The 15379-nt window shown below is 47.9% G+C and overlaps 1 protein-coding gene and 1 long non-coding RNA gene across 3 annotated transcripts; one reads left to right on the top strand and one right to left on the bottom strand.

Annotated features, from left to right (window-relative positions):
- The first annotated feature begins 89 nt into the window (after positions 1-89).
- On the top strand, positions 90-11852 carry AZIN2 (antizyme inhibitor 2). Of its 2 annotated transcripts, XM_083453133.1 has the most exons (12): positions 116-272; positions 471-589; positions 2474-2554; positions 2772-2944; positions 3776-3949; positions 5065-5237; positions 6341-6475; positions 7598-7763; positions 8690-8852; positions 9823-9935; positions 10587-10801; positions 11511-11852. In XM_083453133.1, exons 4-12 carry the CDS (start codon positions 2846-2848, stop codon positions 11653-11655), a joined length of 1383 nt encoding a protein of 460 aa, XP_083309259.1. In that variant the 5' UTR covers positions 116-272; positions 471-589; positions 2474-2554; positions 2772-2845; the 3' UTR covers positions 11656-11852. The 2 variants fall into 2 exon arrangements, with proteins under 2 accessions (XP_083309258.1, XP_083309259.1); XM_083453132.1 differs by lacking the exon at positions 2474-2554 and having other exon boundaries at positions 90-272.
- On the bottom strand, positions 5505-8909 carry LOC310683327. Its single transcript, XR_014514362.1, has 3 exons — positions 8794-8909; positions 7574-7919; positions 5505-6501 (listed from the first exon to the last, which is right to left on the bottom strand). It is a non-coding gene; the product is annotated as an uncharacterized lncRNA (long non-coding RNA).
- Positions 11853-15379: the final 3527 nt, after the last annotated feature.

Consider the following 15379-nt stretch of genomic DNA (forward strand, 5'->3'; position numbering starts at 1 on the left):
GAAAAAGGAGGATGGAGTGTCTGTGCTTTGTTTTCTCTCCTTCAGCCAATCGGATTGCTGTGCTTGGTTGCCAAGGCTACCCTTGTGAGCAGAGATGGAGGGGGCAGCTGCCTATATAAAGGACCAGCATTCCTCCTGTGTCTAAGATTAGCTGGTGCTGCTTTGCATGGTGTAGGCTTTGGAGTGGGGGGAGGAGGAGGAGCAGCCACTGCCGAAGCCTATATTTACTCTTGGGAGACCCATGGGCAAAATCCGTTTAAATGCTTTTTAAGGTGGGTGGAGGGGTATTCTGGATACCAAGGTGGGTGGGGAGGGGATGGAGGCTCAAGAGAGAGAAGAGGGATGGTAGTGTATCAGAGGGAGGGGGCAGGGAAGGGAACGATTTTCTTGCATGGTTGACTGAGCTGTTCTGGTAACCAGGTGGATTTCCCGCCCCACATCCTCCATATCCCCACCCCCACCCCTTACAGAGATCTCGGATCCCCAGCAGCAACTGCGCCTCGGGGTGTTGCAAAAGCTCAGAGTTCACCGGAGAACCCCCCTGGCATTACACCTAGCCACCCAGGAAGGAGGAAGGCTTCGGGACTTGGTGAGGCCTTGGGAGGAAAGGATGGAGGTGGAGTGGAGGGTGGGGTGGGGTGGGGTGGGGAGGGGAAGGGCGCTTCCCAGGGAGAGGAGGGAGGAAGGGAGAGGGACAAACATCGCAGGCACACCTTCACCTGAAATGGGCACCTTTCCCCCTCCCCAAACCCCAGGTCTGCACTTCACGATTATTAATGTGGGTTAAAGACACCATTCCCCCGTTTTGTGTTTTGTGGCAGGGGGAGGAGAAGGAGAGAGAAAGACCTTGACGTATATATGCTGTTGTTGGCAGATTCAGGACAAATAAAAATAAAGTCCTCCTTTATGCAGCTCATATTTAAAACCATGGCATTTGCATGGCCACCAACTTGGATAACTTTGAGAGAGAACTGGGCAAATTCAAGAATATTACTGTTGTTATTATATTATTTGTTATTATTAATCACATATCCACTGTAAGGTCCTCAGAGCAGGTTACAGCGTTAAAACACAATATGAACAACAATTTAAAACAACTTGCAACCATAAAAATAAGGCGGGTCCTAAAATCATACACTTCAAATGTAGAAAGCCAGGGTAAAGAGGTGTGTCTTCAGCATTCTCCAAAAGCTGCATAATGAAAGTGGCAGATGCACTTCTGTGGAGAAGGTGTTCCACACTTTAGGGGCTGCCACCAAGAAGGCCGTTACCCCCTAAGCCTTTGAGGGTAGAGGAACAACCAGGAGGGCCCCCTCCACTGACCTCAGCACCCAAGAGGTTCTGAAGGGAAGCAGGTGGTTGTTCAGATATTTAGGGGCCTGTGTTATTTGGGGCTTTAAACACCAACATGAGGACCTTGACTTGTGCGCAGAAATGACCTGGCAACCAGTGCAGCTGCTTTAAAACAGGATTATATAAGATTTAAGTGGAACCCCAGCCAGTAATCTGGCTGGTACATTTTGAACCAATTGAAGTTTCCGAGTTGTCTTCAAGGGCAGACCCACAGAGCGCATTGCAATAATCTAGTCTGGAAGTTACCAGAGCGTAAGAGTACAGTGGCCAAGTCATCTCTGTCCAAAAGGGGCAAAAAAGCTACAACTCCTTTTATTAACAGCCACACATAGAAGCTTTTCCTATGCATCCCAGATGCCAGCTATATCCCTTAATTCCAAAAAGCTCAAATCAGTGGTTCTGATGTATCGATTACAGGGCTGTTCCATTGGCTCAGCTGAGGCAACAGTAACTTTAGTCTCTCCATCAATGATTTCCATTCTAGTCAGTTCAAGAAATGCTAAGTGTCTGAGTTTTCTGTTTTCCTCTTCCCTCCCAATCACTTTTCCTTTTGTGTCACATATTTTAGATTAGAGGGCAGGGAGTGTCTTATTACTGTAAGCTGCTCTCAGAGCCTTTTTTGGCTGCAGAGCAGGGTAAAAATGGCTTGGGTCCAAAGTGCTACTCAGGATCATGCAAGGTATTTCTGTTATCTAGTGGAATTCGCTTTTTTAAAATATGAAGAAGTGTTTTTGAAACTTTCCTCATTGCTGTGTGACATGAAAAGACTGTGATTCAGCCTAAAATTGGTTTAGAAATTATAAATTCAAGTTTAGTTGTTTATTCCCAGGTACCGTAAATGGGAACAGGATTTTGGCCTTAGTTGCTGCTTTGGTTAGGTTAATCATTTTAAAAAACTCTTTAATCAGCTAAAAAGGGGGCTCACAATCAGGCCACATATTTGAAAAACATAAATTATATTTAATAAAAGTGTCTGTGCAAAAACAAAAACCCCTGCAACCATCTAACAGAGAAACATTTCTCCCTTGCATGGAAGGAATGTCTCTTCAAAGATGATGCCTGCTATGGCACATGTGTGCATCTGCGATGCTCTAATCTCTTGCCCCTGAACTCTGTGCAGTGCCCCAAAGAAGATAAAGGACAAACTCTGCAAGATCCACTTGTCCCAACATGAGAAGAGAATGGAACAGATGCAACAGAGGTCAACAGAGGCTTGGTGAACTCCTGAAATGCTGTGCCTTCAGCTAGGGAAAATCTCTTTCTAGACTTCTAGTCCTCATGGCTGGTCATTAGGAATAACTTGGGTGGTGCCCATGGAGGCAATGGAAGGCATGGCTGCTGAGCACCTTTCCTTGGCCCGAATGGGAGAGGAGGAAGAGCCTGCCTTAACCGTTCTTCTCCTTCCCTTTCCTTCGCAGTGTGTTGCATACTTAAAAACTATACCCCCTACTGACGGAGGCTTTAGAAGCAATATACTCCTTCGACAGTAACGATGACCAGGTACTTGGATGAATCGGACATCATGATGGTGGAGGAGGGCTTCACCACCAGGGACTTGCTAGAGAATCTCCTCCTGGAGGTTTCCCAGGCGGTAAGAGGCAGGGGCAGTTGACTTACTGGGTGGGTGGATTATAGCCCTTTTTGCGTCTCTGCATCCCATTATGCTCTGTCCATACTAGAGGGTACGGCGCTATCATGTGCAGAGGGGAGGGAACAGTTTACCTGAGCCTGTCATTTCCCCCTCTTTTTTTAAAAAAAAAAAAGTTTTTTTAAAAATTGCACTAACATGCTTCTTAAGTATCAGTGCTATTTCATGATGATTAAAAAGAAAAATTGTAATAAAATGACCTGACAGGAAAGACATAGCACAAGTGCAGGATTCCAGGTTTTACGAGGGTTAGGAGCAAGTTTCTCGACCTTTCGGTTTGAAATATATGCTTGAAAGTCCATGGGCTGTTCCTGGCAAAACCTTGGGAGCCACAGAAATAGTAGCTGAGCAGGATTCCCTGGGATCAGGGCAAGAATCCTGCTTCAGGGCCCTTCCTAACACTTTGCGTCTCCCCCTTTCGCTTGCAGAAGCAGAATAAATCACACAAAATAAGAGTAGCCAGCTTTGTGCAGGTGTAACTTATACAGGTCTCTAAATTCAGCTTTTCATATGGAATAGTTGGAGTGCAGAGTGAGAACTTCCAGTTTTATCCTCAGAAGAACCCTGTGAAGGGAGGCAAGACTGAGAAACGGTGATGGCCCCAGAAGGCTCAGTGGCCAAGTGTGGGTCCCCTGAACCAAGTGGGTGAACAGAGCCCAAGAAAAAGGCAACCGCTTTAAGTGAAAGCTGTCCAAAAGGCGAATAGCATGTTAAAAACAATTGGGTGTGTTTCCCCAGGGACAGGCTCTCTTGACTGTCTTTCCTCTTTTCCAGGGAAGCCAAGAAGCCTTTTTTGTGGCAGATCTCGAGGATGTGGTGAAGAAACATTTGCACCTCCTCAAGGCCTTGCCCCGCATCAAGCCTTTCTATGCTCTGAAGTGCAACCGCAGCAAAGGAGTGGTTCAGATGCTGGCAGGGCTGGGAGCCGGATTTGGCTGTGCCAGCAAGGTAGGAACGTGGTGGGAACAGGGAAACTGGGCTCCCTTGGAGAAGCAGCTGGATGCATGCATTTTTGTTTGGTGTGCATTGCAGCATATGCCTTCATTACTATTATTACTACAGTGGACGCTCGGGTTGCAAACGTGATCTGTGCAAGAGGCATGTTTGCAACCCGCAGCGTTTGCAACCCGCAGCGCTGCGTCTGCGCATGCGCGGGCTGTGATTTGGCACTTGTGTGCATGCGCAAAGAGTGATTTAGTGCTCCTGCACATGCGCGAGCGCCGAAATCTGGAAGTAACCCGTTCCAGTACTTACGGGTTCGGCGTGATGCGCAACCCGAAAACACGCAACCCGAAGCGTCTGTAACTCGAGGTATGACTGTACATTTATATCCCACCTTTCCTCCAAGAAGCTCCAGGTGGTGTATACATAGTTCTCCCCCCTCCAGTTTATTCTTACAAGACCAGAGAATGGGGAGACTGAGGACAGCACCAGCATCCATCTTGAGAAAATGTTACTCTCCTGCAAATGGCTGGGAGGAGGCCTGGCTCACAGTGCAGGTCAGCCTTCCCCAGCTTGGTGCCCTCCAGATGTGGCTGCTGGACTACAACTCCCATCAGCTTCATTCAGCATGCTGCACTTGGCTGGGCTGATGGGAGTTGTAGTTCATAACATCTGAAGGGGCACCAAGTTGGGGGAGTCTGATGTAGGTGAAGAGCCTACTGCATCTTCTTTTTTGAATATTCTACCTCTTCACCCTGATTGCTGCAAGAGTTGAGTTCCAGCAGCTAACTGGGCAAGATGCAGTCCTGAGAGAAAGCCAGAGATGGGGATATTGTTGCTAAGGTTGCTGTGCCCAGGTGGATGCAACAGGGCTAGACAGGCTAGAGGAATGGCTGGGAGAAGGTTGCAAAGGAAACAACTGGCAGGCAACAGAGCCTGGATCAGAAAGATTCAAATCCTTGACTTAAAATGCCTGCAGTTCCCTCTTTCCAACAGCTCTCCTGGTGCTGCAGGAAAGAGGGAGTCAGTATGTGTTCCTCTACAGTTCCCAGCCACCCACTGCCCACACTACCCAGCCAGAAGAGTCCTTCCTTCCAACATCCTTTGTTTTGAACTTTCAGGCAGAAATGGCCCTGGTGAAGAGTATTGGAGTCCCGCCAGACAGAATCATCTGCACCAGCCCTTGCAAGCAGATCTCCCTGATCAGATATGCAGCTAGCCAAGGGGTGCAGCTGATGACTTTTGACAATGAAGTGGAGCTCAGCAAGGTAGCACGGAGCCACCCGTCTGCCAGGTAAGGCAGACAGCACCTGTGGGCATAAATATAAATATATATGCAGGAGGGAACAGTTGCAATGGGCAGAAGAGTCTAGCGCAACAAGCAGAAGTAGTGAATCTTAAAGGTGTTGATTGCAAAGGATATGAGGCCTTTGCTGGAACCCCCAAAGGTTTCACTTTGCAGTTAGAGAAAAAGGGCCAGGTGTGTGAAGTTGCAGGTCAGACTGGAGCAAACTCCCTGTGGAGTAAGATTCAGGTTTCAACCAGATACCAGACTATGGGGTTGCCTGCAGACTGTTTTTATTTTGTGAGAGGGATTCAAGCACATCCCAGAAACTTAGGTTCACACAAAGTCGATTAATGGACTCTATCACTCTACAGCAACAAATCCACTTAAAAAGAAAATAAAACTTTTGCGATCAGGAAAGTGACAGGGAAATGCATTGAAAAATGTGGGGTGAATAAATGAATAATGGGAAGATGTATAAACACCACACAAGCAAATCAGTTGTGGACCTTCACCTTAGAGATGTTTCTGGCACCTTCATTATACAGTTTTCGGTGAACGCTGAGGACAATTTTCTTTGTCCTGACTTTTGAGGTGCAGATTTTCAGGACCCACCTTATTTCTCTAATTGTAAGATGTTATAAAATGTTTTTTAAAATGTGTTGTAAAGTTGAGTTTCAATGTTGTAACCTGCCCTGGGACCTGAGGGTGAAGTACAGGTAATATATATATATATATATATATTTAATGTGGGACTGAGGATAGAAACTTGCAGTCTGAACTCAGATTTGCTGTGTGACACTGCAAGTCTTTGTCCCAAAATTCAAATACACTAAAAAACTGGATTTTGAAAAAAGGCGGAGAAGAGAGAGAAACAATCGGCAAAAGAGGAGATATAAAAAATGGGATATTTTAAAAATAATTTGCCCTTGGTGCAGAATTGGAGGGGAGGCAGGTGCTGGGTTATCACAAGCATCTCCTGGAAAGCGACTTTGCAAAAGATGAGTCTGTACTGAGCCTGGCATGCTGTTGGCTCAGAATAAGCAACATACCACTGTTGTCACAGTCGTTGTCTGAGTTTGCTCTCCCCACCCACCCACCTTTTTCCACAGAATGATTCTGTGCTTGGCTACCGACGACTCCAGGTCCTCCACCTGCATGAGCATGAAATACGGCGCCACACTTAAAGTCTGCCGTCACCTGCTTGAGACTGCAAAGGAGATGAATGTCGAGGTGGTTGGCATCAGGTAGGCTGCGGGTTTCCTTGTGCTCACTGAGGAGAGGGAAGAAAAAGGCACTCGATCAAGGTTCACTCCTAGGCAGCTGGCCCCAGGCCTCTTCAGCTGGCCCCCTACCTGGACCTCTGGGTCTTGCTCTGTAGCTGCCATTGGCATTGCCCCTGCATCTTCCCCACCCAGAGTTTTCAGCCCAGGTCAACAGCTAAGTCTTGGACACACCCTGTTTGCTTAGGACGCAGGGCAGAGAGCAAACCACTTGGGGCAGAGCCACCTGCATTGTTGGGGGCTTCCATGAGCAGCTGGGTGGGGGGGAACAAGTAAGAGCCCCCACCCACATTAGGGCAGTAGCTTGAGTGGCAGTTATAATAAATTAGTCAGTGAGAGATTTTGATCATATTTTGTGGCAATGTCCAAAAGCAAAAAAAAAAAAAAAAAAAAGGGTTGGCAGATGATTCATAATAAACAGCCTCTTTAGACCCTCTTTTTTCATTTAAGTTATACGGGCATGTAAAGAGTGGCAGGCATGATCAAGGCTGCCAGAATTCATTATGCACATAGGAGAAAAAAGAAAAAAATTAGTATTGGCTGGACAAATTAGAGGAATGCATGCTCTTATGGGCAAAATGAGTGCATTGTTTTAGTTAATCACTTCCCTTGAGGCACCCCAAAGTGATTTGGCAAACCGTGCTCTTATCAGAACAAGAGAATAAACACTGAGAAGGGATAGGTTTAATGAAATCTGGGTTTGCTCCACTAAGTATTGCAGAAGCAAAGCACTCTACCCAAACAAGCAGCATTGTTTTTTGCATCCATCTAGACGTTGGTCTGGAAATGAAGTATGTGACCTGTCTTCTGTTACTTTTAAGAGTTAATTTGTTTTTTCCTGTGCATCAGTTGTTTGTAAACTGTGGACGTTTTGCACACGTATCTCCAACAGATCTTGGGGGATGTGCATATCTTGACTGGATTTTGTACATGCATATAATACATGTGTGTGTGTGTGTGTGTGTGTGTGTGTGTGTGTGTATCTGTATATATGTACACACACACACACACACACACACACACACACATGAAATGGTTTAACAGTTTTGAAAAGCTACTCACCAGCCCACTTGCCTTCCTTTCCAGCTTCCACATTGGAAGCAGCTGTGCCGACCCCCAGCTCTTCACTCAGTCCATAGCAGACGCTCGCCTGGTCTTTGAAATGGGTGCAGAACTAGGCTACAAGATGCACCTCCTGAACATTGGAGGGGGCTTTCCTGGTGCTGAAGAGTCCAGAGGGCGCTTCGAAGAGGTACAAGTCTTGGTTCTCTCTTCAGCAGATGGCAAATAGGCCAGTTTTGGGGGAGTGCTGGCTCTGGGTGCGCAAGACCTGGGTTCAAATTCCTGTTGAGCTGAGAAGCTTGTTGGGTGGCCTTGGGCAAGTCACAATTGTCTCAGCCTAGACTACCTAGTGTGAGGATAAATGCAAGATGCTGAAAAAGCCAGAGTGAAGTGGCAGTGGAGGGCGGGTGTCTATGAAGGCAAGTGGGGCACACCCCCCACCCATCACAGTCTTCCCCCAGCTAGCTGCCACCTAGTTGCCTTCTTAGTAGTAAGCAGTCCAAGGGTGATGGTTTTGCCTGTCATTGGCTCTGACTATGCCAGACTTTGCTCTGAGCTTCAAGGCCTGCTAGAAAGGAAATATGAACATGTCTCTACTGGAGCACCAAGAGGCACATTGGAGGCTCCCCTGCACCACCATTTCACCCATAATAATGAGACGTATTTTGCTAGTGATAGTAACAAACATCTTCTACAGCTAAAGAGACCTAGTTTCTGAATGGACATAAGACCTTGAGCACTGTCGTTTTTTGGTGGCCATTTACCCCAGTGAAACACATCATTACAGATGCTGTGAACATTTAAAAAGAGGTCATATATTTGACTAATTTTAAGGGAGGCAGAAGCAAAGTGTGTGAATGGCTTCACATCTTGTTTGACACCCTACACACACTCCCATTGCATATATTTCCAGGGAGCCTGTAAAGTTCTGCCTAAGACTGATTCCTGCTCCCCCATTGCCATCAGCACTCAGAATGTACTGCAGTGATTCCTGCTTTGCAGGGGGTTGGGCTAGAATAGATCACCCGTGGGGTCCCTTCCAATTCTACAATTCTATGACTTGAGTCCCACATGTTTATAACAGCTGGATGTGGACTCTTCTCTCCCCCCCTTCAGACAGCAGCTGTGGTCAGCTCCGCCTTGGACCTATATTTCCCAGAAGGCTGTGGGGTGGAGGTCATTGCTGAACTGGGGCGCTACTATGTGGATTCAGCCTTTACCTTAGCGGTCAACATTGTTGCCAAGAAGGAGGTTCCCCTGGACCAGCCGGGCTCTGAGGGTAGGTTTGGTCAGATTCTGCAATAAGCGTGAGAGATTATTGCCAGACACCCTATAGGGAAAAGAAAAAGGCCTTTGCCACCACCACCCCATTACCTGAGACAGGGAATGGCAAACCCAGGGGCCAAGTGTGGCCCTCCAGTCCTCTCTGTCTGGCCCTTGAGACTCTCCCTAGCACAGGCCTCCTTTCTAGGCCACACTCCTCAGTGAACGTGGGTGGTGTCTTTCAGCTGTACGGTTTTCTATATCCCAAGATCCTTGAGGAGGCCCTTCTTCCTGTCTCAGCAACACAGGACTGTCCTGTCTATGAGGCTCAGTGGACAGCAGATCTGGGCTTTCGAGGAGCTCACTGCTCACACCCTCCTGTGCTTGTTGCCCCTGCCTCCTCCTCAGCTGCCTCCTCAGCTCCTGCCATCTCCTTTACAGACTCCTTTTTCCTCCCTGCCACATTCAGCAAGCCAGAGCTTCTCCAGGCTGCCTCCAGCTGCTTCAGGCAGTGCAGGTGGGGATTTTCTGTTTTGCCACAAGCGGCAAAATGTCCTGGGCCACCCCTGCACCAAAATCTAAAGCACATCTGACAGGAACAGGGCCTTCTCAGTGGCTGCTCCCAGAGGCTCTGGGGCTTCTTGCCAAGGGAGACTCACCAGCCCAGTCACTGGTTACCTTCCACCATCAGGCAAAGGCACTTCTATTTGGCTGGGCCTTTGATGCATATGCTGGCATATAAATACGTTGCAATTAGGGTTTTTTTAACTGGTTTTTTTTAATTGATTCAATGGATGTTTCACTTGCTTTGTGTTTATGTTTATTATTTTTTTACTTTGTATTTTCTTGCTATTTCATTGTATTTGTATTATTGCTGTTAGCCGCCTTGAGCACTGCTTGGTGGAAATGCGGGATAGAAATTTAACAAACAAACAAATAAGGCACCCCTGACTTGGCCTCTGCTGCATTTCCTCTGGCTGTCCCAGATGAAGACCCCGGTGGCAGGAAGAGCTTCGTCTACCATCTCAGCGATGGCGTTTATGGCTCCTTCAGCTCAGTCATCTTCAACAACGTCTGCCCAATCCCCATCCTGCACAAGGTACAGAGAGTTTTGTAACTGGCTTCCTTAAGCAGAGCCACAGAAGGAGAATGTGGCTCTCACTTGGCACCAAAATCCATTTGCAGGTTTGCAGCAGGGATGGTCAAACTGGAAAGCCCAGCGAAGCAGCACCCTCAGGTGCCAGTCGCACAAGCCCCTCCCTCAGCAGTGCCACCATCTTGGGGCACCTCTCAATGGTTGCTGCTTTGGGGTGGGATTCAATAGTAAAAAGCTGATGTTTGCGGGTGGGCAAGCTTCCCTTTGCACAGATGGGGCACAGTCTTGTAAAAGTGAATTGTGACAAATTTGGGAAGAAAGCAAATGAATAGACTTTTTTCGTGGCAGTAACTTAAGTCCAGTTGGTTTCAGTGCAACTTGGTTGCAAATACCTTTTTTGGGATTGTGCCCATAAACTGCTTGTTGATTTCCAGTGATGATGTTTTTTAAACATTGTGGGAAGTGCCTGTATTAATTTCAGACTTTACTCCCTTCCTCCTGACCCAGAATTCTGGTTAGTTTTGGAGACAGAGATTCAGTAACCTGGAGAATGTCCACTTTCTTTTTTAAAATACATGTTTCTTGTCCTCATAGAAATTCATGCAAGGTCTGGCTAGCCAGTCATAGCTGTTTCCTCCACTTCTCTCGATGCAGAAACCCTCTCCAGATCTTCCCCTGCACAGCAGCAGTTTCTGGGGACCTACTGGGGATGGGCTGGACTGCATTGCGGATGGCATGGAGCTCCCGGAACTGCACCCCGGGGACTGGCTGATCTTTGAGAACATGGGGGCTCACACCATGCCAGCTCCCTCAGCTCTCAGTGGGGCCCAGCAAGCACAGATCTACTACACCATGTCGAGAATGGCCTGGTGAGATAATTTCCCAGAACCCCTTGCGAGGGGGAAGCAGGAGATTGTATCAAATCTAAAGGTGGAGAAAGCTGTGGCTCTCCAAATGTCACTGGGCTGCAGCCATTGGCTCTAATGGCCAGAGCTGATGGGCAGTGGTGGAGGAACCTTCTCCAGCACCCGGGGTGGGACGCTGAGGGGTGGGATGAACTGCCCGGTGGCGCATGTGTGGCATCCTGTACGGAGTGCACATGCGCGGCGAGATGTCACACATGCGCAGTCTGTTTGGGATGCCGCTCGCGTGCGCCGTCCATACAGGTATCCGTACAAAGTGTGCATGCGGAGCAGTTCGTACAGTTGCCGCGCCCATACTGACTGCGCACCCTCAGCCACTCTACAGCTAGGGGGAGGCAGGGGCCATCTTGTCACACGCACCCAGGATGGCTGCTAGTTCCCCAGGATGGGAGGGCTTGGATCGGAAACACTTTCAGAATTCTTAAAATGCCACAGAAGCTCTGTTATTAAACTTTTATAAAGGCAAAGGGGTGCCATTTGCACCTGTACCTGTGGGCAGGTGGCAAATCACACTGGATTTCTTTAAGAGCGCAGGGTTGAGTGAGAGCAAACTGGGAATTGTCTGCTGGCAGGAGAGGGGCACCAGTTTGGAAAACTGAGCCAAGAGAGCAACGGAGTCCTTTCTCTTTTGTCTTGGGCTTGCTGCGGCCCACAGGGAAGCCGTCCAGCTCCTTCAGGGGAAACTGCTGCACCCGGAGGAAGAGGACCGGGAGAGTACATGCACCCCCCTGTCCTGTGGCTGGGAGATCACGGACACCCTGTGCGTTGCCCCCGTCTTCACTCCAGCAAGCATCATGTAAGCCGTGCCAAACATTCACCACGGGGGCCAGACCCTCCTCCCAACAGAGTCCTGCCACACCTTCTCCCTCTCTCTTTCTCTCTCTCTCTGGCCTGCCTGCCTCCCACATTTTCTGCCCTTGAGTAGGAGCTGTTTTTATCCCCACCCCCCAATGCTGTGTGGTTTTTAAGTATGCAACATAAATCCTGTTCCTCCTGATCTGGGTGTCTCTTGTGTTCTATGCATGAGTGTGCAGAAGTGAGTCGGCAAATGATCATAGAATCATAGAGTTGGAAGGGACCCAAGGGTCATCTAGTCCAACCCCATGCAATGTCGGAATCTCAGCTGAAGCATCCATGTCAGATGGCCATCCAACCTCTGTTTAAAAAACTTCCACCACCTCTCATGGGAGTCTGTTCCACTGCTTAACAGCTCTTACTGTCAGAAAGTTTTTCCGAATGTTTAGTTGGTATCTCCTTTCTTGCAGCTAGAAGCCATTGGTTTGAGTCCTACTCTCCAGAGCAGGAGAAAACAAGCAGCTCCCTCCTTCATTTGACAGCCCTTAAGATATTTGAAGATGGCTATCATTAGCTTTTGCTGCTGCATCACACTGTTGTTGAGAGCCAGATTGGTGTAGTGGTTAAGAGCGACAGATTCATACTCTGGGGAACCGGGTTCGCGTCTCTGCTCCTTCACATGCCGCTGCTGGGTGACCTTGGGCTAGTCACACTTCTCTGAAGACTTGGCAGCTTCTCCGTCACATTGTGAATCTTTGCACTCAGAAGACAGAACACCTCCCGTGAAATCCTGTTTCCTCCACGCAGGACTGCCTCTGTTCCCCTATCACCACCACACGTCTCCTCCTCCTCCTCCTCTGGGGAGTAGCAGGAATCATTCTATGGGCTGTTCCTTCCAAAGGCTGCTTGGAGTGTTCTGAGGTCTGATTCTGTTGCTCCCAAGTCTTCCCCTCTTGTTTATTGGAGCTTATTTTGATATTGTTGGGATAAGTTACAAAGGCCGGGAACTTATTGTTCCTACTCCTTCCTCCCAGCTTGTCAACGTAGCAAATACGTTATCAGCACACTCATCCACAGTCAGTAGCCCTGGATCTGATGGGGTTAGATCAAGAATGGAAAAAGACTCCTCCAAATCCATCTCTTCCTGTCTTTTTCTCCGGGGGGGGGGGGGGAATAATCGTTCTGTGCTCTCTACCTTTCACAGCCACCTCCGTGTCTTCTGAGGCTGCCCTAGCTCCTCTGGCCCAGAATCGGCGTCCAAGGCAAGAGCATGGTAGCGATTCTGCAACTCTAATGACAAAGTGTGGTTTGTGACTGCCCTATTTCTATGCATCACATTCCACATCACCCCATCTATCTTGGTGCTCAATCTCAGTCAACTCAGCTTTATCATGTAACTCTGTATGTTGTCCTGTTGCTTGAGGTGTGGCTAGGTGGGCCTCAGGTGTTAGTATTTCATGCTTCCGATGCTGCAGATGAGATTGGTGCAAATCACACGCCTTTCTGGGAAGAGTGTGGGAACGGAAGACGGCCCTGTTTGCAAGTTCCCAGGATCTGCACTGAGCTAAGTTTGACTGCTGCTGGTTGCTAAGTCCTCCCTCAGCCTGGCTTCCTCTCAGCTGTAGCTCCTCCCCCTCAGATCCTGTGTTCCCACAGAGCAATCAGCCACACACACCCTCTGGCTTGCAGTGAAAGAAAAGTAATCAGGAAAAGTAGTCAAGCCTCTAGCGGAGCACTCAGCCACTCCCTGAGGCCTGCTATCAATCGATCAAACTTGTAAACAGCTCAGAAAAGCAAGCAAGCAGCCTTACTCCAAATGACACAAGCTCACTCTCTTCAGTCTCCTCCAGCAATCCTTGTCCCTGTTTGTAAGGTCTGGTGGCAAGCTCCCAGGACCAGTGGGTGCAGCTGGGGTACAAATTCAAAAGAGGGTTCACCTGCAGAATGGGCATTTCTCTGGTTTACAATAATAAACTCAGTGGCAGCGCTCCAAACCAGACCAACTTCCCCAGTGTGGTTCTGCCTACCCACAAAATGGATTTTTCAAGATCATTCTTAAGCGTTCCTGAAAAATGGCTGCTATAATAATAATAATTTATTATTTATACCCTGCCCACCTGGCTGGGTTTCCCCAGCCACTCTGGGCAGCTTCCAACAAAATATTAAAATACAGTAGTCTATTAAACATTAAAAGCTTCCCTAAACATGACAGTGGTCCTATGCATACCTAGCTATGAGTAAGCGCCACTGAATGCAGTGCAACTTACTTCTGCTGCAAGGCAATCCTGTGCATGTTACTCGGAAGTCAAGTCCCACTGTGTTCCATGGAGCTTGCAGTTAGGCAAGTGTGCATGGGGGGGGGGTAGATTTTCACGAGTTTTAAAGGGGGAGGAACTGGGAGCATGGCAGAGTGCCTAGCAGGGATGATATAAGCTAGTTTAAGGCCCTGATTTTTTAAAGTTCCAAAGCTTTGACCCACTTACAGCAAATAACACAATTCTTACTCAGTTTATATATTTCTTATGCAATCAATTCACATGCATTAAAATACACCTGGGCTTAACAACAGGGGCATGAGTCCAAAATTTGTGCCTGCTTCCTGTTAAGGCGCAAAAGTCTTAAAATCAGCCCACCCCAACCTTGTGTCCTTCACCTGTGTTGGACGACAGCTCTCATCAGCCCCAAACAATACAGCCATGATCCCATTAGCCCTGGCATCATATGGCTGTGCAGGCTGGTAGTTCTGGTCAAAAACATCTGAAAAGTACCAGGTTGCGAGGGTGGGGTGCTTAAAGGCTTAAACCTTGTGTTTTTCCACCTCTTGCCAACAGAGAGCACTGAGGGGAAAGCCGGTGGAATGATAAAATATGAATACAGTAAAGGAAGTAATGGTAGAGCAGAGGCAGAGGAAGGCGCTGCTAGCACCTGCTGGTGGCCTTGTGGCTGTCTTGCCATCTCTTGTCTATGATGCTGGCTGTTCTTTCCATTAATTTGTGAAATCTGTTTTCTCTCTAGATATAGAAAAATTAGAGTGATACATAGGCTAAACCTTTATTTGGTTTTGATTTTAAGCACTTGCTTGCTAGGCAATTAAGCTCAGTTGAAGACACTGGGACTTACCTCTAAGTAAACACAGACCACAAGGTTTTTTACATGCAGTTAAGCCCTGGATTTGGGTTGGGAGAGGGTGGTGCCCAGATGTCACCTTTAGAGTAGACCCTTAGGCCTTGCCAAAAGAAAGTGAGCACAGTTGCATATATATTGCATGTATTGATTCAAAGAGAGATGCACATCTTGAAATAATTACTATTATTTAAGTAGAAATGCGTCCCAGCTTAGTGGGAAAGACCCAGTGGCCTGCTCCATGCCTGCTCAGCCTGCTGTTCAGGTGTCATTGAAAGGCCTCTACTCTTCCTCCTTAGGTTTCTTTAAACTGAATTTGGACCAGGCAACCTTCAGACATTTTTTGAAAGCATTTGTACCCTGCTCCTCAGCCAAAAATGCTCCCAGAGTGGCTTACACACAATCAGCGAAGGCTGTATTCAGACTCCCCTTGCCTGTGGTTTATTGTTATTGCATTTATATCCCACCTTTTCCTCCAAGGAGCTCAAAGGGGCATACATGATTCCCCTCCCCCACTTCACTTAATCCCCACAACAACCTCGTGAGGTAGGTTGAGGCTGAGAAGCAGTGACTGATTTGAACCCTGATCTCCCAGGTCCTAGTCCA

Source organism: Podarcis tiliguerta (genome assembly GCF_965153285.1).
Source record: "Podarcis tiliguerta genome assembly, chromosome: 8".
Taxonomy (NCBI): domain Eukaryota; kingdom Metazoa; phylum Chordata; class Lepidosauria; order Squamata; family Lacertidae; genus Podarcis; species Podarcis tiliguerta.